The sequence below is a fragment of the Miniopterus natalensis genome, chromosome 9 (assembly GCF_054644295.1).
Source record: "Miniopterus natalensis isolate mMinNat1 chromosome 9, mMinNat1.hap1, whole genome shotgun sequence".
NCBI lineage: Eukaryota > Metazoa > Chordata > Mammalia > Chiroptera > Miniopteridae > Miniopterus > Miniopterus natalensis.
Window position 1 is genome coordinate 39,550,029 of NC_142089.1, and position 15,285 is coordinate 39,565,313.

Here is a 15,285-nt window from a genome sequence, read left to right on the forward strand (position 1 = left end):
TCTGCATTGGGCCTTGAGAGGACAGCCACAGTGACTGTTCATACACCCATTGCTGCTTTGTTTGCTAGTCTGTGGATCTCATGGACACCTGCTGGCTTTCACAGCTAGGTGTTTTGGTAAAAGTTGAGGCACTAGATGTGAAATCCAAACCCTTCACTCCTCAGAGCTAGAAGTTAAGGGCTCCCTCCCAATTGTATGGTACTGTGCTGAGGTTATGGCAAGTGTGTATGTCAGCCTCTCCTACCCATTTCCATGTGGGCATTTTCTCTGTGTCCAATGTGTAGTAGTAATTCAACTAGTTTCTGGATCTCTTATCACAAGGAACTGCTCGGTGTGTAGCTGTACATGTGGTGAGTCCGTGGAAGGGGGCACTCAGTAGCCTCTTCTGTCGCTATGCTGGTCAACTCCTCCATATCCTTCTCAACGTGAATGAGAACTTTTCTAAAAGGAGTTGTGACAGACTCCTTTGTCCCCTCTGAAGCTGCAATTTTAATTGTAATGTGAGAAGGCTCTTCTGCATTGATGTTTTCCTTATGAGTCATTAAATTACACAATTCTGCAATAAGATTGTCACATTTAATATTTGTGAAAGCTAAAACTAAGAGGAATTAGGAGCTCATGGGGTTGTTATACAAACACTTCCAGATCAGAATCTGTGATGCAGCCTGGAAATCTGCATTTTAAGGCAGTTCCTAAAGTTTGAATTCACATTGCTCTCTAGAATTTGCTCTCTAGAATTTCATCATTGTAATTTTCATTGACATCTTTTGCCAGTTTTTACACCTCCTAGTTTATTCTCTTGCTACTTTGTTTACTAGATGAATTTAACATCTAACTTGATACGCAGCTTAATTTCTTATCAGTGTTCCTCTGAGCAAGGGGAACAGCTATGAGTCAGAGGGGTTGAACTAGGTACAAACGGCAGATGCAACTGCAGTGTCTTTGTTTCCCCAAAATGTGGAGGCTGGTGGGGGCGGAGGGCACTTGGAGACTGGTTTGTATTTTGCAAAAGTTTGACATAAAATCTAGTTTGTTTTAACAAAGGAGTTTGTGCAATTTTTGATAGCTTTGTTATTTATCCTGCTGCTGTTTTTACACCAAAGCAGAAGTAGAATGGCTTTTCTTATACACATCTTTAACAAATAAACCAACTGTAATTTAGATTTTAGCATTAGTTATGATTTCTTTTTCTCATAGGTGTCTTTAAGAAATGAAAAGCGAGGCTCATCTTATCTCATCTCTGCCCCAGAAGGAGGTTCCGTGGAACTTGTTGACCAGCATTCTCAGGGCACTGGAGCACATTACATGGAGACCTACTTAAAAAAGAAGCGCGTGTACTGAGTTAAGTTCTCTCCTTACATAACCTCCTAAGGTTCTTTGCAGTATCTCTGCTGTTCATCGCTGCCTTAACTACATTCATACTAGCCATATCCTTTTAAATACGGGTTTATAATTTCCCAGAAGGAAATGTGTTGTGCAGCAGGCAGAATTGCCAAATAAAAAGTAAGTAGCAATAAGAGGAGACATCAATTGGGGACATTTTCCAATAGGATTAGATGCATCTCAATCAATATGGTATTAACTTACAGTCCATCATAGAAATGAACACTATTGTTTTAGGACTGGGAATAATTTTGACACCATATATAAAAGTTTGAAGCAATAAATGGGAAACGGTCTTGTTTCCTGGGCCTTAGAAGAAAGTTTCTTACAAGCCAGTGTGCATTTCTATTTACTTTCCCTAGAAGTAATCGTTTATAGATTTTTAGAACTACAAGAATACAAGTACAAAATGCAGCAGTGGTAATGTTTAAAAATAGATGCTCTACATGCAAACTAAATTATTACGCCCACACCAGCCATGTACTATAAAACCCACACCTGAGTGATAACGATGTCTGGGATACATTACCACAGAGTCTGTGCTCTCAATATGTTATGAACCATTTATGCCTTTTGTGAAAAACAAGGTATTTTAAGAGAAGTAGCTTTGGTGATCTAATTTCAGGGGGTGGCAAACCACACCCTGGGGTTCAATTCAGTCCTCCACCTGTTTTTGTACAGACTACAAGCTAAGAATGATGTTTACATTTTTAAGTGGTTGGAGGAAAAATGAAAATTTTATAACTTTAAAATTATATGAAATTCAAATCTATGTCCACACATAAAATTTTACTGGAACACAACCATGCTTATTCACTTACGTATTGTCTGAGTTTCAAATATTTACTATCTGGCCCTTCACAGAGAAAGTTTGCTGACCCCTGATCTAAAAGTACTAGTTCCCTAAAGAAAGACCATTAACTTTTGCAGCTGAATTAAGTGGCAAGGAACTTGGATTTCTGTCTAATAATGATCTAATTTCTAGAACAGGGCATATTTTGATCATTAAATGTGCTATTTCCACAATATCACAATAAAGCAGTCAATACTGTCCTTTCTGAAGGAGTCTTATGGAGTAACAGTATTTATAACCATTTTCAGCTAATAAGCTTTACCTCACTCTCTGCTTTGTCTTATTCTTTTGTAGTATGTTAGGCTAAAAAATTGTCTATTGCATATCACTTTTGACATCACCATTTCCTGACGACTTTGGTATTAAATGCATGAGAAACCCATCATCTAGAAATATCTATGTTTGTTCCTCATTTTGAGGCTGTAATTGATGTTAGAGTTTAGGGGTCTCAGTGAGCCTAATCTTTTTGAACTCAGATCGTTCAATATCTTGTAATTTGGGGGACTTATTTTTGACCATGATATAAGGTATCTATCCTGTTTTAACTATGAAGTTAAAAATTGGTACATATGTTGTATGATTTGTAAAGAATATTACTTGGTCTAATTTATTGCATATATTAACTTTTGGAAAATGACAGTTAGAAAGCTAAACTACAAAGGATACTACCTATGAGTAACCGATCGGGATAGGCATCACTCAGTTATGTATGACTCAGCAGGTGAATAAGGATTCTCCATGCTCTGCGTTAAGCTTCTTTAGTGCTTAGTCACACCTCTGATAGTACAAGCAGAAGAAAAGGGAGACGGTGAATTTTAATTCAGAGCTTCGGGAAGAGGTTGAAAGAACTAGAAGGTGTTTTGGATTACAGCACATGTGGATCTGCTATCTGTACTGGCCTGTGCCCCACTGTCATTGGACATAACAGATAAGTACAAATCTAGTGTTGCTAGTAATAAGGACCCTTCCCAAAGACCATATTGTTATTTTTCTAAGTAAACAAGTTGTTTGAAATGCTTTGAAAATGGAGTCTTAATATTAAAAGGCATATGCATGTGACGTCTCTAGTATATTTATTTGTATAAAGAGTAAACAAAGTGCATATAGAATGGCCACAGGTTTCAGACAGACACCTTGGTAATGTATGGTTATTGAACAAATTTAAATGGCAAGTTTATTGTTGCCATTGCATCAATCCAGAACTCTTTCAGGCTCAAAAGGTGAAAAATGATGATGCCAAATAAATGCTAGGAAGCATTAACAAAACATTTTTCAGACTCTTGGTCATAAAGATCTTACGGTTCACATTGAATCAGAGAGTAGACATTTACCCAGCTACTGCCAAGCAAACTGAAAACTGCCTAGTGGATCCTGGACTCCATAGTGCTTCTAGCACATCTTTTCTTTCAAGTCTTTATGCCAAAGGGCAGCGATTTTCAACCAGTGTCCCACAAGAATTTTTTTTTAAAACATTCAATACCTGACTAATGGGCATTGACCTCTTTTCCCTTAGATTGTCAAACAAAAAGAATGAATCAAAACTTCACCTATTTTTTGTCAGATTGGCAAAAAATATATATTTTGGCATGCCACGAGATGAAAAAGGTTGAAAATCGCTGCCATAGGACAATAGTCAAAATACTGACTCTTACAGACAGATGGTAAGTACTGAAAGACTCTAAGAACAGTGCAGTGGGTGTGGTATATATTGACTGGTTGCATACAGCAGCATCCAAAACGAGTGCTGGAATAGCTTGCCCCAAAGTGGTAGAGTCATAAAAGGATATACATTGACATTTCTTAAAAGCATGTATAATAGCATCCAGGTTCTTGGAATTAAAGGTATACTGTTTAGGAAAGCACAGGCTTAGTTCTCAAGAATTATCATGCAGCAAAGGATCTATTCCACACTGTCCCCTGGCTACAACCAGTTTTCTCAAAAAAAATTTTAAAAAGGGTACCGCTGGTCACCTAAGGGGACAGGAGCTAAGCCACTGGAGAAACAACTCAAAGTTTAAGTCCAAATAGTATACTAACTGGTATATACTATTTCAAGAATGCTTTTCTCTATCAATCACTGTATAGATGATGAAATTTTAGGGCATGTTTAGAGTATCGGCTAAATCCATTCATCTTTATGTGCCAGAAAAACACTTAAAATCAACTGGCAGCTTAGGAGAAAGCAATCATCTTGAGATTTTTGTTTTGAAAATTCCCATTCTGGTACACAACTGTAATGATAAACCAGCCTGATGAAATGGTGGTATCTCCATTCCAAAAGGAGGAATGCTTGCTCATATTTTGGTTGTCATTAAATTTGGCACCAGTAACAGTGACAAAGAGAAGTACTTACACATGAGGCACCACAGCGTGCCTTATACATGGATATGTACCCAAGTATCATTTCAGACAGAATACAAAGTTTTTCCATTAAAAAATTTTTAAATGGCTTGGGTATTTTGGGGGGAGAAGGACTTGATAACCCGGGGGATTTAAATGTTATTCATGCTTCTTATTTTAAAAGTGCTTCAAATCCCTCAATAAGGTTCTGAAAGGTTGTCCGATTAGATGGTTGGAATTCCCAGCATTTTCTCATAAGTTGATAAACCTGTAAAATCAATTATAGACATGTCAAGGAAATGTAAATAACTTCCCTTTAGGTAACAAGAGTATTTGAATGATTTAAAATACAGAAATGTCACAACTATAACTCATAAATTATGTTTTGAGAAGCTCATGGGTTAAATGACCTTCAAAAAATCCAGGTCATTAATTACCGTAAACCAATTTAAGGGTGAAGTTATATTTCAGTTTCGACTCTAAATTTCTGCACTAGGTGCTTTACTCTGTAACTCACACTGTTCAGTACATCTTAGTCTTAAAGGCTCGATTCACTTTAGAATACAGAAAACTGACATCATAAATGGGATGAACTACACAAAAATGCAATTATATGTATTTCTCACAATAAGGCTATACCAAAATAGGCTCCTTTGGGGTACTTTCTGAGGTGAGCCTATTTGGAAGGAATCCTTGCTTTGAACATAATTTGTGGCTGTCATCTGGCCCAAAGATGATTTCTCAAATCTTATCTGAAATTCCATTTCAGAAAACAATTTTAAAGGCATTTTCTACTCGTTCCTGCTCTCCCCACCCTCAGCCCTTTCTTGCTGGACGACTCTAACTGTGAAGTGCCCCAACCCATTAGTACGTACCTCATCTGGACAGTTAGGTGGACAAGGCAAACGTTTTCCTTCTTTTAACGTATTCACAAGTCTTGTTACTGTCATCTGGCCGTGAGTGGGGCCTATCATTTTCAGGAACAGCTATGTAAAATAAAACCACATAAACATCAAACAGATGAAGGTGAAATTTCTAGAATTAACTGGAAATTACTAAAGAGAAAAGCCTTTTTATTTGTAATTTTAAATGAAAGTCCAAAACCCTTATTAGCTCTCAATGACCAGTCTGCAAACTCAGACTCAACCAACCACTCCTCCTGGTCGCAGAGCCTTTTCCAGTGAGAACGACCTCATTTACAAATACCTGAGGCTCAGACAAGGCGGCTATGCAGTGCTCTTTCACACACATTAGACCCTTGAAAGTCAGGGTTATCTTAAAGAACTTTGGGCTCCTAGGGAAAGCAGGACTTGAGAGAGTGACAACTGTCAAGGAACAAACCAAGTAAAATGAAAAGCAACATATTCCCTTTTCATTGTAATACATGAATTGGATTCCATTTAAGAACAAAACTTACAAAGCTGAAGGATGGACATGTTTTAATTGGGTGCTAGGCTCAAATGAAGAGACAATACAACTTACGGCCATGGGGCTGGAATCTGAATCACAGTAAGTAAGCAGCTCATGCAGAGTCACTCCAAAAGACCAGACGTCAGAGGCGATATAAAATTTACACTGAATTAAACATTCCGGAGCATACCTAAAAGAAAGAACATGAAACTTCATTTCCTGGGAAGGATATGGCAACAAATAAGGACCTTACAGAGTAACTAACAAAAACAACCTCTTTGGTTTTTCTTAGAATTTAATATTCTAAGCATGTATATTAATCACATAGACACTGCTGTCTTCAGTACATATTTGCTCCAAAAACAATCGTAAGGTAAGTTTGTGCTCTCCATGTGGAGGGAGGGGAGCACATGACAGGCCCAGATTTTATTTGCCTGCAAGCTCAGGATGAGTCAGCAGTGACCTTACTGCCCAGTCCTCTTCCAGTGTCAGCTGTCTTAATGAACGATACCCAAATGCCTATGCCAGGAACTGAGGCATCCCCATATCTGATTGCCTAAGTGCTTTGCAAACCTATTCACCTCTCCTAAGCCCCACTGTCACTGTCCTAGTTCACACCACCACTGGCTACAGCCAAATCAGATTCTCTGGTTCCAATCTTACTCTTCTCCATCCCGTAGTTTTTAAAACAAAAGTCCCCATCCTAAAACCCCCAATGGCCTCCCAGAGCTCCTGGGAGGTGTCCCAGCTCTGTAGCCCACCTCCCAGTGCACTGCCTCATCCCCCTGGAGACAGACCTCCCACTCTATGAGCCAGCCACACTGAGCTGATGTCAGTTCCTGGGATAGCCACTGCTCTTGCGTCATCTTGTGAGTCACACGTGCTGCGAGTCACACGTGCTGCCTTCTAACCATCTTTTAAAAACCTTAAAAGATCCATGGGGTTTGTAGAGTCAAGACTTCCAGAAAACCAAACCTGAACCCCCCCCCCCCAATACTTACAGTACCACGAAACTGGGGGCCTCACCCATTAAACTCTGAACTCAGACTGCTTGTTAGTGTCTTGACACACATTTAACGAATGAAGGTTTGGTCTCCACGGGTGGGGGAGAGCCATGTTTGTGTCTACGTAGGCTGTACCTCCCAGGTGCTCATTAGTTTATGTGGGTGGGTAGGGTGTTGAGTGGACACTTAGCAACTTCTCTCCTGAACAGTGTTCCAGGCTGATGGGGGTAGAAATCAGGGTGTGACCTTCTAACAGGGCACTCAGGTGATTCATTAGAGGATGGCCACATTCCCATGGATTCTGCTCTGCTCTGTCCAGGATCTCCTTGAATCTGTTCCATGCTGACTCTGTCACCTCATTCCTGCCCTTCTCTCCCCTGCCCTTCAGGCTGCCTCTGCAACTGTTAGCAGTTGGGGTAGGTGCCACAGCTGCTAACAGTTTTAAGAACCATGTCAGATGAGTGCCCTCTCCCAAGAAGCTGTCATACGAACCTCAGGCATTTCTCTGTGAGTTGCTTTCAGTGAAAGAGCCTAAAAGCCGTTTCTTGAAGGCAAAGATCAAACAATTGCATATGTTCTAAGTCCTTTCTAACCCCGACTCAGGTAAGAGGAATGAGAGACATTCCATAGGCCCTTTCTAGGTATGTTAAATGGCAGAAACCCTATAAAACGCCGATGGAATTAAAGCCTGACTCAGTTACCAGAACACAGGGCTGTCGCGATCGTCTTTGACTGTGTAGTACTCCTTATCGGTTTCAATTGCTTTGGTTAAGCCGAAGTCTCCAATTTTCACTTGGTGCTCACTCTCAACAAGGACATTCCTTGCTGCTAAGTCCCGGTGAACGTACTGTCGTGAACCCAAATAGTCCATCCCCTGAGGGAGAGAAATAAAGGCAGAGGGCATTGCTGAAAGTCAGATCAGACTGTATTTTGTACTTACCACTTCATAGCAAAATACATTTCATTCAAATATTACTGATTTTTGTTTTCACTTTATGCAAAAATAATAAGAGCAACCTGATTGCAAGAAACACACAGTAAATCAGCTATACTTAACAAATCAGTTCAGTTTCTTAGTAGAGCTAATTGTTCACCCAAACCACATAGAGCAAAATAAACTCAGTACCATTATTGCAAAGTCTAATCACAAACCCATTACCCAGGCCGAGTGCCTGATTTTTAAATCTTCCACATTATTATTTTTTACCTTACAAATCTGAACAGCATATTTTAACTGCTGTTTGAGGTTAATTTTGTTCTTATTCTTTGGAAGATATTCCTTAAGGCTTCCCGAAGGCAGAAATTCCATGATGAGCTTAATTCCATTTCCTCCTGTATATTAAAAAAAACCCAAAAACATCAGTACACAGTTACCAAAAGGAGGAACTGTGGGAGAGTAAGGGGCACAGGACCTGGAGACATGGGACCTGAACCACAGGCAAGTCCCTCAGCAGTGACCAGGCATTGTAACATTCGTGTCTCCACCCCAGAGTTATCAGCATTCACTGAGATAATACAGAGTGTGCTGCAACCCATTAGACAAATAAGTTCTTAAAAAATATTAGCCACATCATTTCACTACCAATTTTAAAGTATAATACAGGAGTCTTGTGTTGGCTTGCAAACAGATACATTTATTAGTAAATACTATTTGCCACCTTGATTTAGACTAGAAAACAAAACCTCCTGGCTAGTGTTGGATCAGAAGATGAGGGAGAGGTGTGTGTGAGTTTCATATGGCCTGTGTGCCCCAAATGCCAATATCTGGACGGGTGAAGATCAATCCCAGTGTGGGTGTGTGAAGAGCCTGGGAAGGCAATGCTGGAGTCATCCCCTGGCTGGATGGAGGCTGAGCAGCTTCCCTGGGAGCCCGGTAGCTGCAGAGTGATGTCACAGTGCATATGACTTAGAAGCCCTAGAGCTCATAGGGGTCACCAGCTAGCACACCTTCAAGGTGGCCCACATAAAGCCGTGGGTACCACCTCAGCACTGGCCTTTATGACCCCAGTCATTTAGTCTTTAAATCAACCCTGCTTTGCACAACATACCGTCTTCTGTGCAGATGCCTTTGTACTTGACAATGTTCTCATGATACAGGTTCCTTAAGATTTCAATTTCCTTCTTCAGATCAGCTATGTGGTTACCTCCACTCTCAGGCTTCAGGGATTTGACAGCCACCTGCTCCCCTGTATTGTCCCCTTCAGGGTCATACCTGCAGAGCTCAACCTTCCCAAAGTGGCCCTGGAGGGAAAAATGCATGTGCTTGATTAGAGAAGCCCAGCCTGGGCCAGCAGGAACATGCTCAGAAGTTGAGGCAAGATGAATTCAAGAACGCCCAATGAGGAAAGGATAACACTTCAACAAATGGTGCTGGGAAAACTGGAGAAATACATGTAGAACAATACAATTGGACCCTACGTCACACCACTCACAGAAATTAACTCAAAATGGATTAAAGACCTAAACATAAGACCATAAAACTCCTAGAAAAAGACATAAGGAACCCCTGGCTGGTGTGCTAAGTGGTTAGAGCACTGGCCCAGGCACCGAAGGGTCATGATTCCTGGTCAAGGGCAGATTCCTGGGTTGCAGGTTTGTCCCCAGCCCCGGTAAGGGTGCACAGGAGGCAATAGATGTATCTCACATTGATGTTTCTCTCTCCTCTCTTTCACTCTCTGTTCCCCCCTCCCTCCCTTCCATTCTATCTAAAAGCAAATATTTACATTGGAAATGATTTTTTTGTACATGATGCCAAAAGCCCAAACAACAAAAGAAAAAATCAACAAATGGAACTATATCAAACTCAAAAGCTTCTGCACAGCAAAAGAAACAACTGACACAATGAAAAGGCAGCCTACAGAATGGGAGAAACTTTCTGTAAACCATATACTGGATAAGGGTTTAGTATCCAAAATATGTAAAGAACTTAAACAAGTTAAAAAAACAAACACAGCCCAGGCAGCGTGGCTCAGCGGGTGAGCATCAAACTATGATCCAGGCAATGCAGTTCCATTCCCTGTCAGAGCACATGCCCAGGTTCTGGGTTCAATCCCCAGGAGGGGGGCCGTGCAGAAAGCACCCAATCAATGACTCTCGTGACTGATGTTTCTCTCTCTCTCCCCCCTTCTCTTTCTCTGAAATCAATAAAGACATATTAAAAAAATAAAAATAAAGATTTGTTTAAAAAAAGAACCACACACAAACCTGAACAACTTAATAAAAAATGGGCAGAAGAACTAATTAGACATTTTCCAAAAAGGACACCAAAATGGCTAACAGGTACATGACAAGATGCTTAATGTCACAGGGAGATCAAATAAAACCCACAATGAGCTATCACTTCACATCAGTTAGAATACCATCACCAAGAAAATGAAACAGCAGATGCTGGTGAAAATGTGAAAGAGAACTCTCATACACATTTGTCCAACTACTATGAAAATAGGAGGTTCCTCAAAAAATTAAAAATAGATCTATAGCCCTAGCTGGTTTTGCTCAGTGGTTAGAGAACCAGCCTGCGACTGAAGGGTCCAAGGGCACGTACCTCAGTTGTAGGCTTGATCCCTGACCCCAGGTGGGGTTGCATGCGGGAGGCAACCACTCAATGTGTGTCTTTCACATTGATGTTTCTCTCTCCCTTCCACTCTCTCTGAAAAAGCAATGAAAAAATATCCTCAGGTGAGGATTAAAAAAATAAAATAAAAATAGATCTATATGGTCCAGCAATTCCACTTCTGGGAGTATACCCGAAGGAAATGAAAAAAGGAGTTCAAGGAGATATCTGCACCCCAGGTTTATCACAGCACTATTCACAATAATCAAGATGTAGGAAAAAAACAAATGCCCATCAATGAATGGCATAAATAGATGAATGGGTAAAAAAGATGTAATACACATACACAATGAAATAGTCTTCAGCCATGAGAAAGGATGATATCCTGCCATTTGCAATAACATGAATGGACCTTGAGCACATTATGCTAAGCAAGATAAGTCAGACTAGAGAAAGACAAATACACGATATCAGTTATATGTGGAATCTAAAACAAAAATCAAACCTGTTTTAAAAAAAAACAAAACACAGTAAAACAGTTACCAGGGAATGGGTGGTGAGGTTGGAGGGTTAAGACTGATGGTGTTTAAGGGTACGAACTTGTAACAGGTACTAAAATAGCCACAGAGATTTACAGTATATTGAACACAGATGATAATACTGTACTACAAGTATGTAATGTGATAAACATCATTACACAGGCAGCCATATTACAATATATAAATGTATCAAAGTAGCACACACTATATACCTTAAATTTACACAATAGAACGTCAAATTTTTCCAATTAAAAGACGAGTCTTGCTCCCCATGCTATTCCCCAGAAGGTCAGGGGTCAACTGCACAGCCTGACCCTGCAGTAGCTGCCTCCTGCTGGCTTTCACCCCATCACCATAGCTGTTTCCTCACATGCCACCCCCTCTATTACTGAGCTAAGACAAGGCAAGTATCCGGTGAAGCAACACATCAATCCAGTTTCCATGAAAATGTAACCCAAAGGAAATGAAGATATTTTGGACATGCAGGATAACTATGGCATTTTTGGACAGCCTTGGGTCCACCCGACAGGAGAGGCACCATGGGGTAGCTGCAAAGAGCACTGAATGAGGAGTCTTTAGAGGACAGGGGATATGATCCCAGCTAAGCCACTCGATAGTGACGCTGGCCCAGTCACCAAATCTTTAGAGCTGGTCCAGAAGTGCTCAATGTATACAGTAGTAGTAAACCCTCAGGGATAGATACTGTAAGGAACTAGGGACACTGCCTGTAAAATGCCCAGCACATAGCCTGACACACCACAGAGACTCAAGGCAAGACACAGACCTGTTTACTTAACCGAACTACAGAAAAATCTGTATAAAAACGCAAATACCAGTATCTTCTCTATCACATTAACTCTTAGGAAACTCCCATTTGAGGTCCAAAGGAAAGCTGACGGTGCTCTCTGCAGTAAATCCCTCATTTAAGCAGCTTCATAGGACACAGTGCCCAGAAAAGTCAGAGAGAATCTTCTATTTCTACCATATCTGTACCTACTCCCCCATACTGCTCCCCTTCCATTCTCTTCTGTGCCTCAGGGAGCATGTCCTGTGTGCATATACAGCCACATGCACATGCTATCACTATGCATAGAGTGACACAATCCCTTGTGATACAAGTGGCCAAAGAAAATGCAATAAGATACTTTCTCTTACGAACTTTGACCCAAAATGAGAAAGAATGGAGAGCAGCGTTAAATGCACATAGAGGTGATGTGGTCAGCAGGGTACTAGGATGGAACTTGCCTCTCCTAAGTCACGGATCCTTTTTAAGAACCGCTTTTCAAAATGTGTGGGATCCACTTCGGTTGCAGGCTTTTTTTCTGAAACAATGTCTGGATCTAAAGGAAGAAAAATGAAAACATTAAAAAGATGTGAGTGCCACTCACAGGCCCCTAGTTATCCCTGCTCCCCGAAACCAGCTCTCCAGGGCATGGCTGATCTTGGTTAAACAGTGCCAGGCAGTGCCTTACTCTGCTCTTCCAGCTTATTGATATCTCTCATGATGGCTCGGAAAAAGGGTCTCTGATTGGGGTCATAGTTCATGCAGCGAGTCATAAGGTCAGCCAGCTCCTTACAAGACGGTGTCACTGGTCTGCACCGGCTTTCGTAGAATCTCTCTTTCTGTAAAGAAGAGGATCACATGGAAGAAATCAAAGGAACCACCCACAAACCTTTAGCCCCAGGTCAGGAGTATCCAATCCCTAATTTAATTTCTAACAGCTCTGCTTAAAAGTAGATTTCATAATCGTGTGTGTGTTTCTGTTGCTGTATTCTAGTGTAGGGAAATCTGATACTAAAATAATCTGAACCCAAACAAGCTGCATTCCAGTAAAGTTAGATAACCGTTCTGGAATACGATTTGGCAATGTTATATATAAAAATCTCCCAATTCTTGAAACCCTTTGACTCATTAATTCTAATTATCATATGACAGAAATAAATCAGATACAAACAAAGATTCCTATGTTAAGGTATTCCCTGCAGGATTAAATAGAACATGACAAGTATGAAAACAAACCAAATGCCAGATATAAAATTAGTTAAGTAAATTAAGAGTTTAACAGAGCAATGAACTCTTACACTGAATTTATAATAATTGTAAAACATCTAATCACACAGGAAAGTACTCAATATTAAATGAAAAGATAGAGCATATATAACTACCATGGTCCCAATTTTGTTCAAAAAACATAAACAGACTAGAAGACAGTATGCCAATGTGTTAAATAGTGGTCAGGGGTGACAGGAACATGGTAACTACTATTTTCTTTAACTGTTCAGATTTTCTTCAACTGTTTAATTACTTTAAAATTCAGAAACAAACTGTTGATGCCACTTTTAAAAACTAAGTGAAATTACTACACTCCAGTTTCTGCCTATAGCTGAATCCCAAGAGTACTAGGTTCCTCTTCTGGTCCCTCTGAGGGTGAGGAGGTAAGAGGGCCCCCTAGGGGAGGGGAGGAGGAGTTGAGAGCTGCCCTCACCTCTGGGTGTCACTCACCGTTCCCTGTTCCAGTGCTGTCCAACCCAACCCAGGCTACTTAGGAGAAGAGCAGGACACTTATTTTATTGAAGACACACACCCTTCCTTACACCACCCCTGTATCCTGCTCAGCCCTGGGTACAGAGCAGGTACTCAATAAATACCAACTGACATCAAAGGGTATGCTGTTTTATTTCCAAGGAAGTTCAAAATAAAATGACTTTCCCAAAAGCCTAGGCTGAAAATTCCAAAGAGATTTACAGATCTGATGGTTTCCCTATTGGTTTTAGCTTAACTGCCCTGTCCCAAGTCCTACACCATCTTTACCCGGCAAAAGGTTAAATGGTTAAAGGTTCTCCATCTTTGATGATCTCCTATGTATACACCCTCCACTCTGGGTCCCCAATGCCACTCCTGTTTTAGCTTCGGAGCACGAGTCCCCTGCTGGTCTCTCCTCAGCCTGTCCATTCCCACCACCATGTCCAGATAGTGTCCTCAAGCTGACCTCCAACCATCTCACTCCTCACCCAAATGCTTCAATGCCCCCCCCCCAAGTAAAATTCCTGCAATTTGGGGCTTTTTACAACCTGACCACAGATATCTTTCCAACCTTATCACCTGTCATTCCTTTCCATACTCTAGGCAAACGAAACCGCTCATTGCTTCCCATAGAAAACTGAAAGGCCACATTCCCCTGGACTTTGATCAGTTCAGTCCCTCCCAGCTAACAGTTATGTCTATACCTCTGAACACACAAGCATGTTCCAAAAACTGAATCACTGGGTCGGGGTCAGTGGTCCTTTACTGTTATTTTTACTACTTTATCCCTTTGCAGTTAAGTCTCCATTCTTTCCACAAGTAAATATGAGAGGTTCAAGCCTCACCTGTTTCACATTCTAGCTGGGAACCCAGGTGAGTATCTTAGACTACACCTACATTTGCTACCTGACCTGGAACCTGTATAATGAGGGTAATGGCACTCTCCTACCTAACCACAGGGCTCTTACAGTGACAGTTTGAGATATTATTTATGGAATCCTTATTATTGTTATTTTAGCCTAACTCTCCTACCACATTCTCAAGGGATGACAAGGCCTATGTCTATTTTATTGTGAGCCCCCAGCTTTTACCTGGGACAATGCCTGATACACAGAAGGAACTCAACAAATACTTGTGTTAATTTTGCTGATTAACAGGCACTTAAAATCTCAGATAAATACTATAATGACCTACTGAACATGTACTGAACTGTACATTATTTAGACTGTGCATTACTTAGTCTTCACAACAGCCCTACAAAGTGGGTCTATGTATCTCCACTGCACAGGTGCTAAAACTGAGGCCCAAGGAAGTTAAGTTACAGTTGCAAGGTCACATAGCCAGTAAGCCTGTGGAGGAGATTCAAACCTGGGCCCATCTCTTCCCACAATATGAGGCTTCCTGTTAACTCCTGAGATGTCTATGAGTATCCAAGGAGCTCTCACTCAGCTCGCACCCTGGGGAACAAATGCTCACCTCAATCAGTGTCTTGTCTTTCAGGGGGATCTCGCCATTATAGCAGATTTCCCAGAGTGTGGTTCCAAAGCTCCATTTGTCAGCAGCCACGCTCAGGTTCTTGGAGTCTTCAACACACTCGGGAGCAATCCACGGGATTCGTTCTATGCACTCTGCAGAAAGACAGCAGACATTTATAGATGAGTTTCTGCAATTACCTGGGG

The 15,285-nt window shown here is 40.9% G+C and overlaps 2 protein-coding genes across 2 annotated transcripts in view; one reads left to right on the plus strand and one right to left on the minus strand.

Annotated features, from left to right (window-relative positions):
• Nucleotides 1-3,295, plus strand: part of RAVER2 (ribonucleoprotein, PTB binding 2) — a 50,557-nt gene extending 47,262 nt beyond the window's left edge. The window contains exon 12 of the mRNA XM_016208383.2: nucleotides 1,198-3,295. Within this exon, the coding sequence (XP_016063869.2) occupies nucleotides 1,198-1,341 (144 nt within the window). The 3' untranslated portion in view covers nucleotides 1,342-3,295. The remainder of the gene's footprint in view (nucleotides 1-1,197) is intronic.
• JAK1 (Janus kinase 1) overlaps nucleotides 3,293-15,285 on the minus strand; it is a 53,543-nt gene continuing 41,550 nt past the window's right edge. Inside the window, exons 16-24 of the mRNA XM_016208370.2 lie at nucleotides 15,083-15,234; nucleotides 12,555-12,705; nucleotides 12,328-12,422; nucleotides 9,039-9,231; nucleotides 8,198-8,322; nucleotides 7,692-7,864; nucleotides 6,059-6,176; nucleotides 5,452-5,562; nucleotides 3,293-4,844 (exon numbers count right to left, since the gene is read on the minus strand). Coding sequence (XP_016063856.2) covers nucleotides 4,749-4,844; nucleotides 5,452-5,562; nucleotides 6,059-6,176; nucleotides 7,692-7,864; nucleotides 8,198-8,322; nucleotides 9,039-9,231; nucleotides 12,328-12,422; nucleotides 12,555-12,705; nucleotides 15,083-15,234 — 1,214 coding nt within the window. The 3' untranslated portion in view covers nucleotides 3,293-4,748. The remainder of the gene's footprint in view (nucleotides 4,845-5,451; nucleotides 5,563-6,058; nucleotides 6,177-7,691; nucleotides 7,865-8,197; nucleotides 8,323-9,038; nucleotides 9,232-12,327; nucleotides 12,423-12,554; nucleotides 12,706-15,082; nucleotides 15,235-15,285) is intronic.